This window comes from Pavona decussata, unplaced genomic scaffold (assembly GCF_977016875.1).
Source record: "Pavona decussata unplaced genomic scaffold, jaPavDecu1.1 SCAFFOLD_130, whole genome shotgun sequence".
Taxonomy (NCBI): Eukaryota; Metazoa; Cnidaria; class Anthozoa; order Scleractinia; family Agariciidae; genus Pavona; species Pavona decussata.
Genome location: NW_028145544.1, coordinates 1,082,081 through 1,105,000, shown reverse-complemented (window position 1 = coordinate 1,105,000; position 22,920 = coordinate 1,082,081). Strand labels below are relative to the sequence as shown.

The following is a 22,920-nucleotide window of genomic DNA, read 5'->3' as shown; positions in this document are numbered from 1 at the left end:
GTATTTTGGTCCACTTTGGCCTCGTTAGCACCCCCCCACATAAAATCCTGGTTACGGGCCTGGTACCAACCCCTATAATACAGACCTGAATAAAGGTTAGCAGGGCATCAAGAAGCAGGCATTCTGTATAACACAGCTCTGCATGTTTTTCCTCTGAAATTCAGTAAAAAGACAACTTAAAAAAAAAAAAAAAAACGTGACTGTGTACTTCAGTATTCTTGGGCTACAAGTGCATCCAATATAGAAGCCAGAAACAATGCATTTATTAACAAATATATTAATATACGTCTTGCTAACCGAGTACGAGGTCAGTACCGTAAGTTATGGACCGAGTTTTTTCCCTTTGATTTATGGCCCAAGTGTAAAGCATGCAGGCCATAAATCAATGGGAAAAAACAAGGATATCTAACTTACAACTTAGGGACCAAGAAAATGAGGTTACTATTTTTTTTGATATTAATTTCTGTGAGGTTAATCGGGCTCATGGGAAAAGAAACTTTCAAATTTAGCGGGTGGTACAGTGAAATATGGCCCACAAAATTGACCAATCACACTGTGTGTGCGTGAGATATAATACTGTAAAAGCTAATATTTACCTTCAGTGAATTCATCATATGCAGGATTCCAAATCCAACTTGAAAATGTTTCTGACCAACTTGGCTTTTTTCTGTGTCTGAAAAAAAAAAAATACAACATAATGTTTTAACTCCTTTAAAGTTAAGTACCCAATAACTTTCAGAAGCTAAATGTTACTAATTAATAATTATTTAATTAATTAAGTCTGCATGTGGTTCATTGCTGCACCATTTCAGCTTAATACATGGATTTAATATTTAACATTTGAGAAAATTGGGACTTAGGTCTTAAAGAAGAAAGAAATGACATCACTTCTGCATAATATTTAACAAATAGATTCCATTTTGCCGTGCGTCTGTACTCTGATAACGCACAGATGACGTCAAAACGTGGTGAGAACAAAGAAGTACGCTACGAGCCGCAGGCGAGTAGCGTGACTGATGTTCTCACCACGTTTTGATGTCCTCTGTGCGTTATCAGAGTACAGACCCACGGCAAAATGGAATCTATTTGTTTTATACAATAACCAAGAGATTTCAACACATTTCGGGAGCAAGCATCACGTTGCCTAAGCTGAGTCAAAAATTTTCCAGCAAACCTAGTTTTGGACTACTACACACATGCAATTATGATCCTCTAAATTAGAGTATAATCCAAAAGAATTTTACTAATAATATAATCGAAACTAACCTTTATTCCAGAAGGAAATCCTGAACTCAAAATATTACAGCATGTAAGTCGCTTCACTGCGATTTGTAATCGATTACTCGCCATTACCGGATTTCTATCGGCGACATATTTCGACAAATATTTGCTTCCTTTTCACGTCACAACAAAGTTCTAGTTTTCCTATCCTGTTTGAGGTCACTCTCAACGGTCTTTGTCCAATTTTTTATTGGGCAGTTTTCCTTTCCTGCGAGAATTTGCCTGTGTTTGTCCGCTACTCGCAAAAAAAAAAACATTTTGCAAAACTTCGTTGACCAGTCGCTCTGGCTGGACTCTAGACTCTGATCACGTGCGCCGGTCACACCACTCGATGACGTCGATCGTGCGTCTATACTCTAATCACACACTCCTCTAGACCAATCAAAACACGAGCTTTACACAGTTCATTGTATAAAAACTAATATTAATATTTTAATCAACCATTGAAACAAACCTTTTCTCTTACAGAAACTGTGTACTAAACACTTGATTACTGACCGTATATCAGTGTTACAGACTATCAGATAATTCTAACATTTCTAAAGAATAAGATTATTGTAGATGATTGAATACAAACCTTTCACAAACATTCACAGCAAGCTTGATGCTCTCACATGCCTTCTGGATTGCTTGCTAAAATGACAACGAAAAAAATTCCAGTTAGGGAGCTATATTTCTTTATGTTTAATTTCAGATATTGGATATTTCAAAGAGGTTACCATACTCGTTCAAATTTTAAAAGAGCTTGAATGCACATGATACTACTGTATGCCACTGCATGGTACATGCTGTGATCAAGCCTGAAAACAATAAATAAATAAATTAGCTTTTGGTTTTATCAACAGAACAAGTTCCCCAGTAAAAATATTTTGTGATCACAACGTGATCACAAATCACGGCCGTGATCACGGGCGTGACACTCCTTTCACCGTGATCACGCCTTCAGCAATGCGTGATTGGAGTGATCACACCCGTGATCAGGGTGTGATCACTCGATCCACTGACCATGATTCTCTACAGTGATGGCGTGATCACGTATGGGTAGGGTAAAATTGAAAATCAAAAACATTACCATCTCATTCAAATAGTCCAAAATATCTGTTAACACCAATGGGGTAAAAAAAACTCATATTCCAGTAAATTAAAGATGTGGTTTAATAACAGCCCAATGACTTACCGCACTAAACTCGGGACAAATTTGAATCTTTCTTTCACTGAGTGCGTGTCGTTCCCGGGTCGTTCGCTATCGCAACTCTCTGGTTTCGTGGTTCGTTTTTGTTTTTGTCCTTCAAAAGCTTAATCTGCAATATATACGTGTTTTTTTCTGCGTTCATTGGTCCTGTACAACATTCTATAGCAGCTTATTAAGCGACTGAAGATGAATATTATTTGGACGACCAAATTCAATCCTGTTATTATTGTTGTAGCATATGTTGCCTTCTTTGTGCTCGATTCATTTCACTTACTCGATCCAAGGCAAAAAATAAAGGCTGCTTTTTTGCATGTTCGCGACAAAGCACTGATATACACTGAAAAATATTTTCAAGGCACGATTCTAACTTCAGTTTCGAGAAATATAGCGCCTTTTCTCCGAGTTGCATGACACATGCGTGTCGGAATTTTATCTACAAGGTCTCTTGAGACATCTGCGGGTTTAATCTTATTGGGCAAATGTCATGAACCTGGTTCAAATTACCTTTACCTGATCGCGTTACAAAAATGGTCCTGAAAATAAACTCGACCGTTGGTAATTTGACTAAGAAGAGCGGGAACGTTTTCAATGCAAAGTATCTTCCTTTATTAGTCTGGGAAACAGTTTAATGTTTTGGGTTTCTGAAGCGAAGAACTGCACCCGGCCGTTTTGTAAACAACAGACTGTTCCTTCGGATTGTCTCCAACTGCGCAGCCACATGGATGTGTGAAGTTCGCCGCGATAAATGTACTCTGATCGAGAACACTCAGAGGACTTCTTTGGTCTGCTGTAAAACGAAATGACTCTTGCGAGTTGTATTTTAGTCCACGTTTCCGCAAGGGAAAGAATATCGAAGAACGTTCCAATTACTGAGGTGAGCAACATGACGATCGCGTAATACAATATAATGACGAATTTTTATGTCGAAAGTGATTCCCGGTTAGCATCCTTCTGAACCGTAAGAAAATATTAGTTCACGTTTACCTTTGTGATTCTCTACTTGTCAAAATGTATACTATTTTAGCTTTTTAATTCCACTGCGCAACAGACTGCGTGGCGTTCTTTAATGGACGTTCGGCCCCCGCCTCAAATAGCCTCTGAAAGGCTATTACTTTGGGGCAATATTTTATATCCACATATATACTATATATGTAACTCATTTTTGACAGTAATAAAATTTGTTGTTGTTATTACATTATTGTACAATTTTTTAACTTCCTGTATTTTGTGCTTTTTATGTTCTTGTGTACTTCACACATAAAGTTAATACTGTGATCATAAGGGTGACTGTGATCACAACAAGCTTGTGATCACACTTGTTGTGATCAAAGTGCCAAGATTATGTGTGATCACAACCTGTGATCTAACCTGAAATCACGCCCATGATCACATCACATCTGTGATCACATGTAAAAGTTTTTACGCGTGATCACATTGTGTGATCACATTATATTTTTACTGGGGTTAGAAAAAGTAAATTGGACACCATAAAGAGATTCGAATGCTTCAATGTTTCAAGCATTAGCGCTCATTCGTCAGAGACCCACCGACAAAGCTTTAGCCTAACTGGATTTTTTTTGGGGTCTGACAATTTGGTCTCATTTGAACCTCACCATCACTAATATACCAGAGTACCACGACCACCCCACCCCCCCCCCACCCCTAAACCCAGTTTCCATAAGTTCAGGTTTTCTTTACTTCCACAGTTTTCTTGTGATTTCATTAATACACGTTCACCGCTCTTGGTAGCTATCGATTCTCACCAAGGTTCAAGTTCATCTTTTGCTTGAAGAAACTTGTTTGAGAAGCAAAGCTCTGCAGCTCTGTTGATCATCCCAATGGTTTCTTCCAAAGCCAGGGAACCTTTGAACCTGCAGTAAAAAGATAAATAAAACCCTTACAAATTAATTCATAGTCAGATTGGCATCATGATGACACCAAAACACCAGTTTTTATTGTTTGTTTTTACTTGTCTATGTCTTAACAAACCATTATTGATACAATATAATTGGATAGATATTAAAACACTCTCGACTTACAAGTGGTAAAACTAAAGAAAGAGCATGTTGTCTTTGTGTTTATAATGTATTTAACAGTATAATTTTGAAAAAAAAAAAACCCAGTTTGAATTCTGTTCAAAATCCATGATTTCAATAATTAGGTCCCCCCACTTCCATCCCTAACTTTAATTAGCCCCCACCCCTCCCCACCTCCCCCACCCAACCCTACTTCTTGATCAGGACTGAAAATACTTCTAAGGTTTAGGTTTTGAAGTATATAGGTTCTCTAGAGTCACCCTATTGGAATATCTTTGAAACTTTTTGGCTGCTAGAATAGATTTGTACAAGCAGCCCATACATTTTCGCTATTGCGTCATCCCGTATTAGAAAGTCGATGTACCACTCGCTGGGTACAGCTGGTTGAACATGATACACCTATAAACAAAGTATGGAAATGGGGGGCACAAACAAAACCAGAAAATGTTGTTACTTGGCTACTCTTGTAATGGAATTTAGAACCTGACCTGCCGGCGTTACACAATTCAAAAAAGCTTTTATATGTAGCAAGCACTTTAGCAGTCATAATTAAGGGGGGAAAACTAGTGTAACGAAGCTAACTTCCCATTTTGTATGTAAAACATGTCAAAAGAAAACAAATTTATTCACTACGGTCTCACTAGATTAGTTAACCTACGAACGATTCCTCATCAAAATCTCCACGCGAATTGAACGTGATGACAAGACCTGGCAAATCCGTGTTTCACTGTTTGTAACCAGCAAAACGTCTTGAAAAAGTCACTTAAAAGACAATAAATAAGGTTACCTTGGTTGTTCCTCTGTGTTCCCATCCATGTTAGCCTCAATATGTGCTTATTTTCAAACTATTTCTACTGTTCATGTAACAAAGCCGGCCATCTTTCGTAATCTCTTTACTAGTGCCCAGTGTTTACTCCCCTTACAGTTTCTCGTCCCCATTCCTGCACAAACAGAGATGATTTTTTCTCGCGCGCAGTAGAAACCCGGTACCTCGAACTCTAAAGCGGTTCGAGTTAGCGTGAGTTTGAGTTATCGGGGTAGATCAAAAATTCGACTTTTCATGTTAATAATTTATATTAAATGTGAATTAGTATACAACCCAGGGCAAATTAAACTTACTCTCATCAGAAACTGTAACGCGATTATGCATTCTCATGATGATGCAGTGTACTTGAAATGTGTAAATCTGATTTATGCCCAATTTATGATTTCTTGTATCGTCAGGGTTGGTGCATTTTTTCTTCTACATTTAAGAAAAAATAGCTGAAAAAGAGGGAAAAAAAAAAAACAAAAAACAGCCGACAGCGGTACCTCTGGACGCTTTGCCGGAGCGTTGTACCATGACGATGCACCACGAGATTTCGGCCCGCGGTTCGCTTATGCCAGCCGGAGATGGTCCCGTGAAGCTTTCCGATACCTTGTCCCCGACAAGACAGTGAGGGAGAGAAAAGTCGGCCCCTAGACCATATAAGACAGATCCCTTTCGTTGGCACCTCAGTTCCACCTTACTGACTTAAACTGAGATTCAGCCATGTATATATATGACAATGTAGTCATTTTACCTTCCATGTGGTACGTTTTGAGGTTTGAGCATGCGCGTTCGCTAAAACGATATAATGACAGAACGATGATCCGTGGTCAAACGACCTGTAGTCTTAAAGGTACCGCTAATGGACTCCTGTTACCTTGCTTTTCTAACAATTTTTATTGCCGTTTTCCCGAAAACGATTGCTTCTTCGATGGATTGTTGAGATTGTCCTTTTTTTCTGTCTCGGCACTTCATGCCTCGCTCTGACGTCGCCCCTTTGGGCGACGATCGTTTCTAGGGGGACTCTCTATGACCCCCCACCCCCCTCATCCACTGGGCAAGAGATAGATGGCATGAAGCCGGGGAGGTCTTGAGATGAAAGTATATTTTGGAGCTGAAGTGACGAAAATTTCGAAACACCACCAGAAGCAATGAAAAGATTCTTAGTACATTTATTTCATATATTAAATCGGTGTGTCACTATCGACAATTATAGTAGACAGGGTTTTTCTAGACCGTAAAATACACTCTACCAAAAAGGGATCGGAATTACATTTTAATTTCTAACACGCAGATTCATAGTTAATTAAGTAAACTGTTGCTGCTATCGAAAAAAGAACTCAAGTGTGACCGTTCATACATAGCCTGAATAGCTAGCGTTTCAGCAGAGTCTTGTGCCTTTTTTACTGTTTGGACGCGTGTTCGTTTCTCTCTTGTCCAAATGTTCGCGAGGTCAAAAAGCGAAAAAGACCGAAGACCTCATTGAAACGCTTGCTGGGCAGGCTAGTTCAAATAAAACTTAAATTAATTTGTACTTTGTTATGGTACACTTACGTTTTCAACATGTTATAATTTCGTTTTTAAAAATTTCCGTATTTTGAGACGCTTGGGGCTAATGGCATAAAATAAATAAATACTTCTAAAACATGTTATAAAACAATTTTGCTGATCGCGACGCATGTACATGTAAAACATATTAAATGGAGTTATTTCTATGAGTCTCCTTTACAAGGAAAACAAAAAGGAATTGACAACACAAACAAAAAAGGAACAAACAAGAACAACACCCGGATAAAATTCCACTCAAGTTACATTCAAACTGTTGTTTCTCTAAAACTCCTTTCGTTTGCAGGGCTCTGTGTGCCTGTCTGTCCCAGTTCCCTGCCATCTTCAGAGTCGGAATTTTCAGGAGCTGTTTCAAACGACGAGCTGGAATCCTGACGATCAAGATTTGAGGGGTCTTCTATGGAAATACTGATTGAATCTTCGTCGGGTGGTAAAGAATTATTATTCATATTCTTTTTGGAGTGTTTCATGGCTTGCTTTTCTAGTTTTGATGCCTCTTTAGCCAGCTTGCGTTTGTGTTTAATTTCTTGTAGGGCCGAGTGGATTCTGAAGTGAAGTCTGCTCTGCAGCATATGGTTTTCGTAATCTTTCCTGTGGTAAAAACAACAACAAAAAAGGAGAACATAACGTTGGCTTTTTTTCCCAAAGTATAGAGCCGGTGAGATAATTGCTACCAATACTTGCACAAGACGCTGGTCCATAGAAGCATCTTGTTCACGGCAAACACAAAATCGTACCAGATTCTAGTTTGCGTTTCCTGCGCAGAATTTATTAGTAAATACGTGAGAGTAGTGCAAAAAGATTCTGGACTTTGATCCTAACGCGAAACTGTTCAACTTCACTTCAAAAAAAATTTAACGGCGACTCACAAATGTAGGATAATCATGGTCACGTGATAATTAAGTAAATCAATCAATTTCAAAAACATGGGTTACAAAAAGGTAATTATAGGACTGACCCACAAATAGCACTTGCTAGTCTAGGTTGATCAGTTGAAAACGGGTAAAAATTTAGAGGCAGAGGCGGCGTGGCACAGTGGCAAGGGCGCCAACCTTGAGGTCCCGGGTGTAAGTCCCGCCTGGGCCACGCTTGTATTAAAATAGCCAGCTGGTTTGCCTCCTGCCAGTTGGGACTTTTAACATGTTATGTTCGATTTGATTATTGTTTGTTTCCTGTTATTTCTGAGTGGAATGCCTGTAAACTGGCTTTAAGTAGCTAAGCGCATTTCCACTATAAGCATTTATTTATTTATTTTATTTATAAATAAATAAACAAATAAATTAATTAATTAACTAATTAATTAATAAGAGAAGACGCTAAATGAATACGACACTGATATAAAAGAAAGAAAAAAGAACACATTACAAAGGACTGCGTGTATACGTTAGTAACTGCTTGAGAGATTTTAACTTAAAAAAAAGAAAAAAATCCCGGAGATAGCTATATATGAATCTTCTTTTCCAAAACTCTGGTCAAAATATAATGGATTGAGCACCGTCATTTCGAAACATTTTTGTACGTTGCACTTAAATCCCAGCCAAACGAAAATCAATCGAAAGTCGATACGTTTAAAGAAGCACTAATACTTCAATGAAAAAAAAGTCCAGTTCAATCACACAAACAAAGTTTTCAATACCTTGCTTTGTTTAGGTATTCTTTAGCTCGATCCAGATCCCCCTCTTCCAGGTAAAGAAAGCCAATTTCTGCGCATGCGAAAGGAGCCAAGTAGAAATCCTGAACCAGATCTTTGGATCTGAAATAAAAAGAAAAGAATAGTGTAGAAATACGGAAAACGAACACCTTACTCTCTGACTTTACTTTTATTAGTTCAGTACGAGACTAGTCTCTGCATCATGTTGCGCACGCGTTCTGCGCATCAGGTGATGCCTTGCGACACAAAGGTATTTTTTGCATGAGTTATGTGTATACGAGGTTAGCAGATCTTAGCAGGGGTTGCTGGAATCCGAAAATAAAATTGGGAGTGTCCACGCATTTGCCAGGGATAATTAAGCAACAATAATTCTAAAAAGCTTAAAATAATAGCCTTGTTTCTCTGATGTTTCTCCAGATTGAACTTAGTTATCTCTGACAAGTGCGCGGTTACCGCCAATTTTTTTTAGATTCTATCAGCCCCTGTTAAAATCTGGGTCCCCCCGTATAGTTATAAGCCGGGCAAAAATACATTTGTTTTAGGAGGCAACGCCCTTAAAAAGGGTACTTTACAGAACAATGTTTTTTGGATGAATACAGGAAAGCTGTTACGACAAGCTAACAAAATGCGGGGAGTAACCTTGCCACTGGCTAACATCCCATCCAGAAGGGAGTAAATCATGAAAAACTCCTAGTTGCTTCATGCTACTGAAATCGATCCTATTCTCGGTTTTCACTGTCACGCCATTGAAAAAAAAAATCGAAACCATTCCATGAATGAAGTCAAGAAATTGACAGGGTATAGAGGATAAATAAATAAGGCATCTGTCCAAGTGTCAGGTCTGTGCGGCATTCCGTACTCGAGTTATTTGACAAAATGTTCCACATAAATTTATAGAGCTTAGTATGGAGACGCCATCTGAGGGGCACAAACATGGCGGCCGGAAATACGAAAACACATCTGGAGTTCACTTTTGCCAGAAAAGAGGTTTGTTTGCCCTTATGAAGTTTCGAATGTTTAGATTAACATTTAGAATGCTGAAAATCACCCGAAGAGTCATTTTTAAGATACGGAAAAGCTCTGTCACGGCCGTCCTCCTTATGTCACGCACGATGGAAACTCGGAAATAGAAACTGTTCTATTTTCAAAAGGAAGCACGACATCGAGCTAAGAAATTGTGAACAGACATATTTTTAGCTAATCTGTCCTTGAATGAAGGTAAAAATTTTGTAGGCCTCCCAGTTTTGAATTCTAGAATTTGGTGACGTCACGTGAAAACCAAGAATACATGGACTATACCCTACTTTCACCAAACCTATTCACTATGATTTTGCGTCCTGTTCTCTCGACTGAAGAAATAAATGAAAAGGTTGTTCAAATAACTGATCACTGACCGGTTGACAGTGTTTAACATGCTTTCCAGTGCTTCTTTTGGTTTCCCAATACAGCGATAACACATTCCCTGAAGCAGATTTCCCAAACACCAGTCGTCAACGTAATTTACATTCTCGTCTACGGAAATAAGAGAGAAAAAAAATCAAAACGCACAGGCAGACGTTTGGAATGATAATAGTAATAGAATGATAATGATAATGATGACGATGATAATGATGATGATGATGATAGTGATAATGATGATGATGATGATGATAATGATGATGATGATGATAGTAATGATGATGATGATGATGATGATGATAATGATGATGATGATAGTGATAATGATGATGATGATGATGACAGACTACATAGCAAGCAGTCAAAAGCATATAACCTCTGACAACAATTATACAGTAAATGCTGTCATTCCTTTTCTCCCTTTCCTTGTACAGCTATTTCAATTAACGTTGTCAAATCAAGGCTTAAAGCTTACAGACATCTTCAAAGAGGTTGCCACCTCATCGACTTGATATCATAACATTTCTTTCATCCAAATGGCTCGCCATCGTATATCTTCAGTGGACGGACGAGGCATAGCTGATTTTGATGAACGTATTCATAAAAAATGCACAGAATCTTGAGGTCTTGTCTTACAGCTTTATACTTTGATCCCACAACGTTAATTGAAATAGCTGTATATTAAAATGCCAATGCAATAAGCGATTTCCACGATTACGTTCTCTGAATACAACTACCAGAATCCTCCTTGTTTTTTCTTTCGTATGTAAATTTGGTAATCCCAGTGAGGTTTTGATAACAATATCCCTTATTTTCAAGAGAAAACAACAAACTGAAGGACTCTGGCAGTTGTCGTGAATGCCACCATCGTGAAAATGGCCTATTTGTCGACATTTGTGTTCATCACATTCAGTCACACCATTCCTCAATTAATCTGGTTTTGTGCGTAATACTCTTGACCAAAACACATGAGAATTATTTTAGACACTCGGTTGAAAACTACTTTTACCAACCTAAACCTGATTAATATTTGTCTCAACGTTACCAGCTAAACTTGTGAGTTTTAGTATTTCATATTCTAGCTTATATATAGCCGAAGCGTACCTTTGGTTTGTTCTAGTTCAGCCAAAGATGTTTGTACCAATTTCAGCATAGGCTCAACTAAGTCTGGTCTGCGATGAAGAACTTTGAAACCATTCCAGAGTAATATAAGCTCCTTAAAACAACGAACGAATAATAATCAATATTTTAGTAGACTGCCGTTATAATTTACATATAAGAAAAATCTGCAACGTAAAACGAATGTAGACGGTGCAATAGGGAAGGGATGTGTATTCCACACAAACCTACTTTCCTTGTTTGAACAGAGCTTTAGCCTGTTACAATGCATATTAAGTGAAATCACTTGTCTTTATTTAAGTGTCACTGTATTTAGCACAGCACTAATTGGGAACACTCTCCAGATCGAATTGAAATTTGGAAATGTTGGTTTTTGAGGAGAGGGGAAAACTGGAGTACCCGGAGAAAAACCTCTTGGAGCAAGGACGAGAACCAACAACAAATTCATCCCACACACGACGCCAAGTCTAGGAATCAAACCCGGGCCACATTGGTGGGAGACGAGTGCTCTCACCACTGCACCAGTAGGGTGCAAACAACTAAGATACTTACCAATCCTGGCAGAAAAAGGCGATGATTTTGTTCAAGATACTTGTTGGCTTTGTGAATCGAGAACTTTTCAAATGGAATAGACTTGCCAGCAATCCGCTGCTTGTAAGAAGGAAGGTGTCTGACATCCAGAGAAGACAGAAAAATATCAACGAGGCAGATTCAAGATGGCAACGATAATGATGATTATGGACCGGTGGTATTGGTAGTGTTAATCATGACGATGACGATGCGGGGTCAAGAAAGAGTAGAGTGATGGAGAATGGTGGTGGTGGTGGAGGAAAAATATGTGAAGCAAGATGATGGAACGATGGTGGTGGTGGAGGAGGAAAACTATGTGAAACAAGATTATGGAACGATGGTGGTGGTGGTGGCAATGGTAGTGTTGATGATGATGATGATGATGATGATGATGATGATGATACGGGGTCAAGGAAGAGTGGAGTGATGGAGAATGGTGGAGGTGGTAGAGGAGGAAAAATATGTGAAACAAAAGCATTGTGTTGTTGGTGGAGGAGGCGAAGAAGGAGAGGGAGGGAAAATAATTATAATGTGAAGGAGGAGGAGGAGGAGGAAGAGGCAACATCAAAAATAGATAAACCTGTCAAACCGCTTCATAACTTGTTGCTAAGCCTAAAATAGAACATGACATCATCTTATTATAATTAATGTATTCCACAACACTCTTGAATGTGAATTCTGATCAACTAATCAAACATTCGTTTTCACCTAAACATGTATTCCTCCTTGTCCTTTTCGTCTTTATCATCCTCTTTTGCTATCTGCTGGTTTGTTAGTCTCGCCATAACTCGCAGGGAAGCTTTCAAATACATGTACGTTGTCTGTAGCGAAAAACGAGCAGCAATTGTTCAGCAACAAACGTTGAACATGATGAACAATGTCCCATCGTCTATAAATGCGAACGTAAGTATCACATCTTCAGGCTTGGAACGAGGTTGGACTCACCTTTGACCAGCGGCTTTCTGTCAAAAGCACAGCTGCGTAGTGGTACGCTTTGGCCCAGTCTCCCTTGTACCTAATGGAACAGAAGAAAAAAAGCACAGGATTCATCAACGTAACACACAAAGAAGTATCGAAGGAAGTTAGATGGTGTTTCAAGACGATCAACTTACGTATAGCACCAAATCATCTCCCAGTAACAAATGTGATGAAACTGCTTCCACTCCGACTGAGAAGCAATAGAGTCGTTGTAACTTACAATGGCCTGTTACAAAGAAAAGTGACTATTGTTATGGTATTGAAGAATCAATACTCTAATTAACTAATACTAAGAGGAAATTCAGTATTAGAGTAGTTTCCAATTGAGTGTCAAATTTAATCACCGTTTTTCTGTTTTTTTTTTTGCGTTACAACGCCCTATGATAGGTTAACAAAATCGCGTGGCCACTTTCTCAAACAATGAGAAACAAAACCAAAACCAATCTTGACTTGGTCGTACGCGTTTTCCCGCGCTTGGCACTGGTGACATGTCCTTGGTCGTACGCATTTTCCCGCGCTTGGCGCTGGTGACACGTACTTTCTTCAAATTCTGATTGGTTCATAATTGCGCTGTTAGAAAGTCTGCTCTGATTGGTTAGAGTAACTTCTTTGGGTTTGGTTTTACGACACTCATACCAAAACCCTTCTAACGATAACGTTAATCAAAGGCTGCATAGTTAGCAGTAGCCAGTAGTGTTTGCAAGAAACTAAAGGTTGAGAGGCGCGTTACAGCTTCCCCAAGATACAGAAAATAAACAAACCACTTCAATCATTCTCCTTTAATTCGGCCTATGAACTACCATAGTCAAGTACCCTTAAAGTACGGAGAGTCTGTATTTTTGCGTACAATAACACAGAACAAAAAGATTGCAGTGAGGACTGCAGTGAGTGTAAACACAACGGGTCGTGAGACGCAAGCGCGATAATGGACATTTTTTCATTTCTTCCCCGCTCCCACATCGCGAACCTGTATCCATGCCTTCAGGAATTCGCAACTCTCTTTAGGTTTTTAATTCAAATAAAGAAAAGCGACTGTTAGGCAGTCAAATCCGTTTACAAAAGGTGTACTTCTAAGAGAGGAAGCAAAGGCCCTGTACATGCGTAATAAATTTTGGCACATTTCTTTGTCGTGCTCGGCCAAACAACAACGCGAAATGAGCAAATTCAAGGTTTTGTGGAGAACGTGAGCATATGGCGGTAAATTATTTACTCCTTGTCTCAACTTGAACGCCGTTCCCACCTGTTATCTTACTGGATAGTTCAGCCACATTGTACAAGTTGAACGAATTGGAATAATCACAAAGTAGTACAAGCAACGCGAACTTATATTTTCAAGAAACGTTTTCGTTGGCGTTGTGGTTTCGTGGTAACCGTGGGGGGGCAGATTACTAACATATTTAAAACTAATTAATATCTGTGGTTCTCCCACTTACTTCATCCAGTTTGCCTTGAACCTGTTTTATCCGTGCAGCGTAGTACAAGAATATTGCCCCCTGAAAAGAGAGCGAGTTCAACACACGCTTAGCATCGTATCAACATATACTACAAGTGTATAAACGCTTCTCCTTCACTGCACTCTAAGAATGCGTCTTTTCTGGAACAAATTTCGTATTTTGCTTGTGGTAACCACTTCCCTGAAAAATCTAGTCTCTAGTTCCCATTTCAGTTACACACAGGGAAATACCCAGCTAAGTCATGACTGAAAATATCGACTCCTTCCGACATTTTGATGTGGACATGTGCTGTTCTGCTTACGAAAATATCCAGAAATGACTGCTCCACGTTCTTGTCGATTCGTTCTGTTGCTCACACTTGGAGTGATTAATTTATAGAGTGATTAGAAATGCTTTTGGTTCGTTATTTCTATAAAATACGACAAATATAAACTTTGTTGTGCCTGTAACATATACAAGGATTCTTTCAGATTACCTTAGGAAACGCCTTCAATTGCGGCTGAAGAATTTCCTCGGCGTACAATACATCTCCTTCCCCATTTCCTAGAGAAATTGAAAGAAAAATGTACCGTGAGGGCAACTGAAGGAATAACGGCACATGTTGATATCAAACATTTCGTTACGTTTTCAGCTGAAAAAGAAAACAACTTTTCAGGCTTTACTAGGTAAGTGCGAACTGCAGCAAACATGAAATTAAAACTATTACGACTTAATTTGCTAACTGCCTTCCTCCATTGGTGACTAAGTTTTCTTATCTAGGCAATACCACTGCTATGACTGATATGTACATACTTACCCAGGTAATAAGTGATTACACTGTGGTAAGCCAATAGCACCATAGCACACATTGGTGACCTGAGATTCTGATCCCGGCAGCCCTTGTCCAAATGATCGAGACCTTTGAACTAGTCAAGAGATATACAAGAGTCACACAACAATAACTTGTGTAATCAAGTTGTAAAAACAATGGCTGGCCCATCTTTGCCTGTCAACAGGGTAGGCTTAGTTTCATTGTGGCATTTTCTTTGCACCTTATCTGATTAAAATGAGGATGGCTGTTCTTTTTGCACTTTCTGTGCTGATCTTTCTTATTGTTATTTACACTGGGCTTTAAATCTTATTTTCGTTTCTTTCTCAGAACGGTTTCAGAGGCATCTACTTCATAACAGCATTGCAAGGTGGTTCAAAAGTCATTAATAATTCATAAGCCCATTGACCAATCAAATGATTGATAATACATCACGTGCAGTGACTTCATATCGATAAACCTCCTCCGTATTAGTATGTGGTGTGTTTTCAGTTGATAAAACACTCATCATTAGTATGCGGTGTTTTTCTCTTACACTAATTTCCAACGTTCACAAAAGCATAATTGTTATGAACTCTCTTAACACACGCTTTTCCAGGAACGTTTTTGAAGCCGTTCAAAAAACTCACAGCACGTGTTTTATCGGGTCTAAAGCCACTCGGCTGTCCCTCATGGTTTTAAACCCAATAAAACACTCCTGCTCGTTTTTTTAAACATTGGATCACTTCATGGGTATCAGCATGTTTCCTCCATAATAAATAATATCAGCTTTCTATGTGAAGGTAACAAGTCTCGAAAACCTGCTCAAGCTAACTATAACAATGTCATAATTAAAAATTACCTTGTCTCCTGAAAAACCAACCCATTCCAACAACTTTATAATCTTAGCTGGAAGTAAGGAGAGCATCTGAAAAACAACGAGTGGACGTCAAAAAAAATATTTCTTGACCCAAGTAAGATAGTGATTTACGTATTTAATCCAGACTCACCAAATTAAATCCTCCAATACCAAGGTGAACACCTCCTTCAAAGTCCTTTCTTTGAGGTGAGTGTAGTAATGACGATGGTTGATGTGTTACCATGTCATGACAGGTCCTGTAGAGTTTAAAATGGAGTATATCATCATTTTATATGCAAAGAAAAGAAGGTTGGCCAGCAATGTATACACCCTCTTTGCAGAATGATCAATGAAAGGGTTGTAGGTCTACAGTGTCATATCAGGATAATAGAGGACTGATGTTACTCTAGAGTAAAATTAATAATTATTGACAACATGTCCTGCGGAGTGATGAGTATACCATGCAAGAAATCAAGTAAGTCTGTAATGTGGGCATACTAGCTAGGTCTGCAATGCGTGCATACTATATACTCAATAGGGTTTCAAAGAACTTTCTCAAACTCATTAATAATTCAAAAGCCAAAGACAAAGGAAATCATGCACCACGACCTATATCTGATGAAAAACTCCTCGTTTTTGCATCCATAATTTCCCCTTCAAAACAGTTTGTTTGAGACGTTATATCAAACACTTGTCACAGTGTTTCATCACGATATCAAAAACCTTGAAGTTCGTCAAAATGACTCCACTGTGCATCCTATTTTCAACTCTCTTCTCGGTGAACATTTGATATGTGATGAAACACTGTGTCTCGGGTCTGATATATTACATCATGTTGGTACGAAGAGTGGGTAATGTGTTGCTATGTTAAGACACTTAGACAGGTCCCATGTCAAATCAGTTCAAAGTAGGTCTGCAAAGTGTTCATACTGTATAAGGTTATACAGAACTATCATCTGATGCTAGTATGAAGAGTGGTTAATACGTTCCCATGCCAAGACAGATGACATGTCAAATCATTTCTGAACGTAACAAAGCTTAAAGGGTTAATTAAAAGAGATAGAAAAGAACATGCCCATTAATCAAGAAAATTATGCACTCTCGAAGAAGTTAATAATCACTGGATTTGTGGATTACTTGTAAGTCTGATAAGCACTTCTTATTTTGAGAGCTCCTCTGATAAAACTGACGAGGTTTTCATCCTGTAGAAGAGAATTTGTTTGATTAAATTAATAAAGCATCACAAACTGTTAATTACTAAGCTTCAAGAGCACAACAAGGTGACAAGTCAGTGGAAAATTGATGAAGGTAGTCTTCACTATATTTGGCCCAGGACATGTGCATTATCATGGAGAAATAAAATTTTAAAGTAAAACTTGTACATCTAGATTATTTCTATCATTATTTTTCCTGGCATAGATATTTGATGATAATGGACTTTGTATAACAAAAAGACTCCTTGTATGGATTGCAACAACCTGTAATGCACAGGCCACCATCCATGTTGGAAAGCTATTGATACCACAGGAATACTATTGAGTAGATAGTCAACTTGCAGCTACACTGTTCTAATTATTGAATCTTATTGTTACCTGAATAAATGTTAGCATAGCCCTCATGAACAGACACTCAGCATAGCACAGTTCTGCATGTCTTTCCACTAAAATAATTATGATAGAAGTACAAATAAAAATGGGAAGTATTAGGAAGGAAGGGAGGGAGGAATTAAGAAAGGAAGGAAGGAAGGAAGGAAGGAAGGAGGGAAGGAAGGAAGGAAGGAAGGAAGGAAGGAAGGAAGGGAGGGAGGAATAAAGAAAGGAAGAAAGGAAGGAGGAAAGAAGGGAGGGAGGGAGGGAGGGAGGAAGGAAGGAAGGAGGAAGGAAAGAAGGGACAAACCCATTAATGAACTGATGAACAGGATAAACAAACAAACACATGGAAATAAATTTATGAACAAACTAACTAACAAATGAAAGATGAATAAACACCTTCTGTAAGGTTATCATAAGATGGATTCCAGATCCAACTTGTGAATGACTCTGTCCATGTTTGTTTTCTTCTGTGTCTAAATAATGAGCATTGAAAACAATGAGCATTCAGTATTCCTGGCACTTAAAAATGTTACCTCTGTCAGAAAAACTCAACAGTCAATAACTTAAAAAAATTGTCTGCAGCATGTTTACTTAGCAATTATGCTACTTCTGATGATAGTCTCTGAAGCTACATTTCAAAACTTATGTTGATTGCTAATACAAACTGACAACTCAGCTAAATATTATTATTTATATATAATATTCAGGGTAATATAACGATCACATAATTATTGAAAATAATTATTAATTATATTAATTACTGATATGTATCACACCAGTGGATAGATTTCAGATTCAGACTTTTTTATTTATGCACTATTTCAAAAGTTTACTACAAAAGGAAATTACAATACCTGTACATTACAAAAGTAACATAAAGACAGTGTGTTTCATTAATACTCCAGTTGACTTTCAAGATTCAATTACCATCCGTTGTTCAGGAAAAGAGCCCGTACTCACCCCCTGAAGACACATGTCCAGAAATGAACCTAACCCTGATTTTGGGTACTTTAAAAATTAACACAGACCTTTTTGTTGTTTTCATATGACTTGGCGTTTGACAGAATTATTTGTTTAAGTAAGAATTTAGCATTGGGGACACTTTGTGATGTCTCTCATACAGTTCATGCATCTCCTTGAAGAGAGCCTTAATTCTCAGGGAGGAAAACTGGACCCCAGTGAGCAGTAGAAATCAAGCCTATGATTCATTACCCAGATATGTCAGAATTTTACTTCGCTATTCCCCTCCCAGTGTTGCCGCAGATTTATGATTTCTAATTGGGGCTCGTAATACACTGATTCATGGTTTGGTATATATGGTACTAAAATGAAGAAAGTGAATAGTGGTACAATAAATTATTATTTATCTTGTCGCTTCACGGCTTGGTAAATAAATATCTACCACTATCCAGCTCCACTTTGCTGAACAATAAAACAGAAATTTATTGGCATAAACATGACGGCATATTCTATATTTTTAAGCCTAGAGTATGTAAATAAATGAGAATGATGTATTATTTAGTCAGTGACACAGGCATACTCTATGTTCTCCCAACAGGAGTTAAACCTATGACCTTCTGATTACTAGTTTGGATTATCTACCACTGAGCTACAGGAGACTCATGGGAGCTATTAGACCATTAAACTCAAGGTTCATGGGACAAACATCCTGCATAAGTACTGCATAGTGCTAATTTACTGCAATGGACGGAATGTGATGGTAAATAAAATAATGATCCATGAGGATGATGTATTATTCAGTCAGTTACACGTCAAGGCATGCATACTTGGAAAAAAAAGTTCTCCCAACAGGTGTTGAACCTATGTAATTACTGTTACTTAAATTGCAAAAAGAAATGGAAGGTTTTATTATATACCTTTCACAAACATCCAAAGCCATTTTGTTGCTGTTGTTTGCTTGTTGAATTGTTTGCTAAATAAAATGTTCAAAGTAAAATTAAAGTTGGTCCACTCAATTTTAAAATTATAGAAAAGGCTAGAACATTATTCTCCTCAACTAATCACTTGTAGGTAGATTTGACATTTTATTGCCAACAGTCACTGTCATGCACTGTACCACTGCCAGTCATGTAATTTTTTGGATATCTTTAATGAATTAATTTTAGCATTTTATAATAAGCCATTTATATTATTATTTACCAAACAAATCAAATGCTTAAACCACAAAGCTATTGACCTTTGAGCTATAGTCAGTTTCTCTTAAATGTAACTTTTATTTAGCACCAACCTTACATTTCCTAAAATGTTTGGTTTTGACAACAGAGTTGGCAAGGTAATTTGGCCACAGTAAAGAGATTTGAGTGTAGATGTTTCAAAAGTTATAATTAGACCTTTGTCAGAGCGATGAAGGGCTAACAATTGAAACGTTAGCACTCAAATTCCTTCACAGTGGCTAAATTACCTTCAGTTGTTATCAACACCGCTGATTAAACCAAACTTTCGGTTCCACTCCCGACCAACGCAGCACCACAGTTTCTTTAGAAACTAACCACTTTGTTACTTGTACATTCTCTGACACTGACTTACTAAGAGCTGTTGGACAAAACATTATTAACATTAGATAATTTTAAACCGACTGGTGATACATACAGGTTCAAATGTCATCATTGCTTGAAGATACATGATAGTGCTGTATCCCAGTGCATGGTACATGCTTTCATTCACCCTGAAATAATTCACAGGGAAAAGTACAAAATGAACATACCATTTATTAAACTTATAATTAATTCCTTAAAGGAAACCTCCACTCTCGAAACTTATTAACGTTAAATTGTTGAAAATACAATCTACTTTGAAATTTCGTTGAAAAACGTACATGGAAATAATATTTCAGCGTCGGACAAAACATGATTTGATTATCGCATATTTTCGGTTTAAATTTCTAGGGTGCTGCCATCTTGGATTTCATGACGTAATACGGTTGCTCAATTGTTTTGCACAAAAGAACTTCTGCTGAATAACAAAAGCGGCAATCGTTACACGTCATAAAATTCAAAATGGCTGCGCCCGGGAAATTTAAAAGCGAAAGTAGTTGATAATCATATCTAACTTTTAACACACTTGAAAGTCATTTCTACTTTTTAGACTAAAATTTAGAATTAAGACACTATTTCCAACATTAACCGTCAATTTGTCGTCAGAGTGGAGGTTCCCTTTAAGCTTTAATATGTAGTCCTTACAATCCGCAATTTCAAGATTGTGTCTGACACTATCAATAAAATAATTGCGTTTGACATAGGAAGAATGCACTCCTAATTGCGTCTGGAGTCAAGATTGTATGGGACAATCAATCAACGAATGAATGAATGGATCTTGGAATGCATATCTGGCATCCTCCACAGATTTTGCAGGGGCGGGTGACATAATCACCAACTTGTCAAAGGAGAGAGAGCCTGGGATTGAGATCATCAGATGCACTCCCTAATCTTTGATTATTACTAGTTAAATATTAAGTGTATGTTCAATTTACTCACTCCAACAGATATTTCACTTGGTCTTTTTTGGAATGTCAATATCCAACCGAAATGTTCCTGCTCTGTATCATCTAGCTTAAAATTTTTGTTAAACGATGGCCAATTAAAACTGGGGCATTTTTCATGAATTAAAAACACCAAAACACAGGGATTTTTTAATTTAGCTCCAAGAGGGTACAGAATGATGTGAAAGAGAGAAGAAAGGGAAAAGAGAGAGAGGGGAGAGGGGAAAATAGGCTACACAACAACCTGATGTTTTTATATTGGCTACTATGAATAACAAAAAATAATTCGCACTTGCTCTTAAACAAACAATATATTTACGCGAGGAGGTCCATTTATAAAATATTCAGTATCTTCTCGATTAAATTGAGGACTGGTGATTTTCTTACCAAGGTTCAAGTTTTGCTTGTGCTTGAAGGAACTTGTTTGACAAACAGAGATTGACAGCGATATTTGTCATCCTAATGGCATCAGCCAGAACCTTCTCATCCACAGCACTGCTGCAAGTGAAATTTAAGAACTTTATTATTCACTCAGACAAATAAATTATTATTATAATTAAATGCAAGTTAGGCATGTCATCAAACAGACTCAGGGGGTATTATATGCTACCAGGATAATAATGACCTCATTATACAGTCAAACCTCTTTATTACGGACATCAAGGGGACAGGAATAAGTGTCCATGTTAGTGTTCGCATTATAGAGGTTTCTGTAATAGAGAGGTATCCGTATTGAAGAGGTGTCCATTTTAGAGACTGAAGTAGGCTTTATATGGATTTCAGTCTCTCAGGGACCAAGTAATAGAGAAGTGTCCATATTATACAGGCGTCTGTAATGAAGAGGTGTCCATGATAGAGAGGTGTCCATATTATAGAGTTGTCTGAAATAAAGAGGTGTGCACAATAGACAGGAGTCCGTATTATAGACTGAGGTGTCTGTAATATAGAGGTGTCCACAATATAGAGGTGTCCGTATTGTAGAGGTGTCTGTAATAAAGAGGTGTCCATAATATAGAGGTGTCCGTGTTATAGAGGTGTCTGTAAGGTGAGGTTCCACTGTACTAGGCACAAACAGCCAGACTGTTGGGTATCCTGCATGGGCAGACTGGGAAGGGGGGACCACCCTTTTTCAAGCCAGGCCTGTGTTTTTCGAAATCCCGAAAGCATTTTGGTCTGGATAAACTATTTCATCGGCATTAAATGTTCATTGTTAGAAATTTGATTTTTTAAAAATTTTGAGAGCTAAAATGTTGAAAACTTTACAAGATGGAGAAACGCACGCCTTTTTTGCCTCTGGGCATCATTCTGAGAAACCCGAGTTTTTTTTGGACCATTGCAAGATGCCCAGAATGTATGCACAGTAGCAAAAGTAGGCGCCATAGATATAGACATACAACTACATGTGAATGATGTATGCATCTAGTCTGTCAAGTTTATCATGACTTCGATTCGATTCACAACTGTTCATTGTTGCTGCATACCGGAAGATTCCAAAGGATACATAAAATCATTTGGGAAGATATTGGCCACCATAAACAACTCTAAATTGCCTAACAACTCTAAATTATTGACCATGACGGATACGCTGAACTGGTCATTCATAATGACATTCATGAAGAAGAAGAATTTGGTTTACGTCAATACAGGATCATCTACTTCCCGGTCTGCTTTGAGCCCAGTGTTTTTCAAGCTTAACTTCTTCGCACATTTTCAAAGGGCTCGATATATTATTTGGCCTTTTAATAGCCTCTTAGGCAAACAAAGAGAGCAAGATCGATATCTTTAAATCCACAAGTATCCCACAAATCATATTACACCAACACCTCGATTCCTAGCTAAGCTAGTCTCTATCTGACACAGAAATTCTAACCTGTGTTTGCTACCAACGCTCGCTTCACTTCCCGCCATTTTAGTGTTGAATCGTTTCCTTCATTCCTCAGGGTGATAACCAAAGTTTGAAAGGGCAAATCTGGAACAAACAACGTAGAAAACAAGCGGAAAAACTAGCACCTGTCCTGCAGGAAAAGAAAGTCTTTAGTTTGTTTATCAGCTGCCGCTTTCGTTACCAGTGATGCTCTTAGCATCCTTTCCCATCCCCACTGGGGATAACTGAAGAGGGAGGCGTGGCTA

The 22,920-nt window shown here is 38.0% G+C and overlaps 2 protein-coding genes across 4 annotated transcripts in view; both read right to left on the bottom strand.

Moving 5' to 3' along the window:
* LOC146468532 (tetratricopeptide repeat protein 39B-like) overlaps positions 1–5,403 on the bottom strand; it is a 17,563-nt gene extending 12,160 nt beyond the window's left edge. The window contains exons 1-6 of the mRNA XM_085124266.1: positions 5,297–5,403; positions 4,237–4,344; positions 2,006–2,081; positions 1,859–1,914; positions 597–673; positions 86–153 (exon numbers count right to left, since the gene is read on the bottom strand). Of these exons, the coding sequence (XP_084980392.1) occupies positions 86–153; positions 597–673; positions 1,859–1,914; positions 2,006–2,081; positions 4,237–4,344; positions 5,297–5,325 (414 nt within the window). The 5' untranslated portion in view covers positions 5,326–5,403. The remainder of the gene's footprint in view (positions 1–85; positions 154–596; positions 674–1,858; positions 1,915–2,005; positions 2,082–4,236; positions 4,345–5,296) is intronic.
* Positions 5,404–6,473: 1,070 nt separating this feature from the next.
* On the bottom strand, positions 6,474–22,853 carry LOC146468531 (tetratricopeptide repeat protein 39B-like). 3 transcript variants are annotated; one of them, XM_085124228.1, is made up of 20 exons: positions 22,661–22,853; positions 21,178–21,288; positions 19,902–19,977; positions 19,169–19,224; positions 17,688–17,764; positions 17,292–17,359; positions 16,837–16,901; positions 15,851–15,956; positions 15,703–15,768; positions 14,850–14,958; positions 14,529–14,596; positions 14,033–14,092; positions 12,734–12,825; positions 12,567–12,636; positions 12,330–12,442; positions 11,604–11,721; positions 11,037–11,148; positions 9,929–10,046; positions 8,520–8,636; positions 6,474–7,474 (listed from the first exon to the last, which is right to left on the bottom strand). In XM_085124228.1, the coding sequence occupies exons 1-20, from the start codon at positions 22,696–22,698 to the stop codon at positions 7,132–7,134; spliced, it is 1,983 nt and encodes a 660-aa protein (XP_084980354.1). In that variant the 5' UTR covers positions 22,699–22,853; the 3' UTR covers positions 6,474–7,131. The 3 variants fall into 3 exon arrangements, with proteins under 3 accessions (XP_084980354.1, XP_084980355.1, XP_084980356.1); XM_085124229.1 differs by having other exon boundaries at positions 21,178–21,285; XM_085124230.1 differs by lacking the exons at positions 6,474–7,474; positions 8,520–8,636 and adding an exon at positions 8,651–9,253 and having other exon boundaries at positions 9,850–10,046.
* Positions 22,854–22,920: the final 67 nt, after the last annotated feature.

What these genes read in the sequence shown, in the direction of transcription:
- LOC146468531 (XM_085124228.1), bottom strand. Translation starts at nt 22,698, where the DNA reads ATGGCGGGAAGTGAAGCGAGCGTTGGTAGCAAACACAG. An exon ending in TTCAAGGCAAACTGGATGAA is followed by an intron (nt 12,826 to 14,032) that starts GTAAGTGGGAGA and finishes TCTTTGTAACAG; the next exon opens with GCCATTGTAAGTTACAACGA. An exon ending in AAGGAGGAATACATGTTTAG is followed by an intron (nt 11,722 to 12,329) that starts GTGAAAACGAAT and finishes TCTGGATGTCAG; the next exon opens with ACACCTTCCTTCTTACAAGC.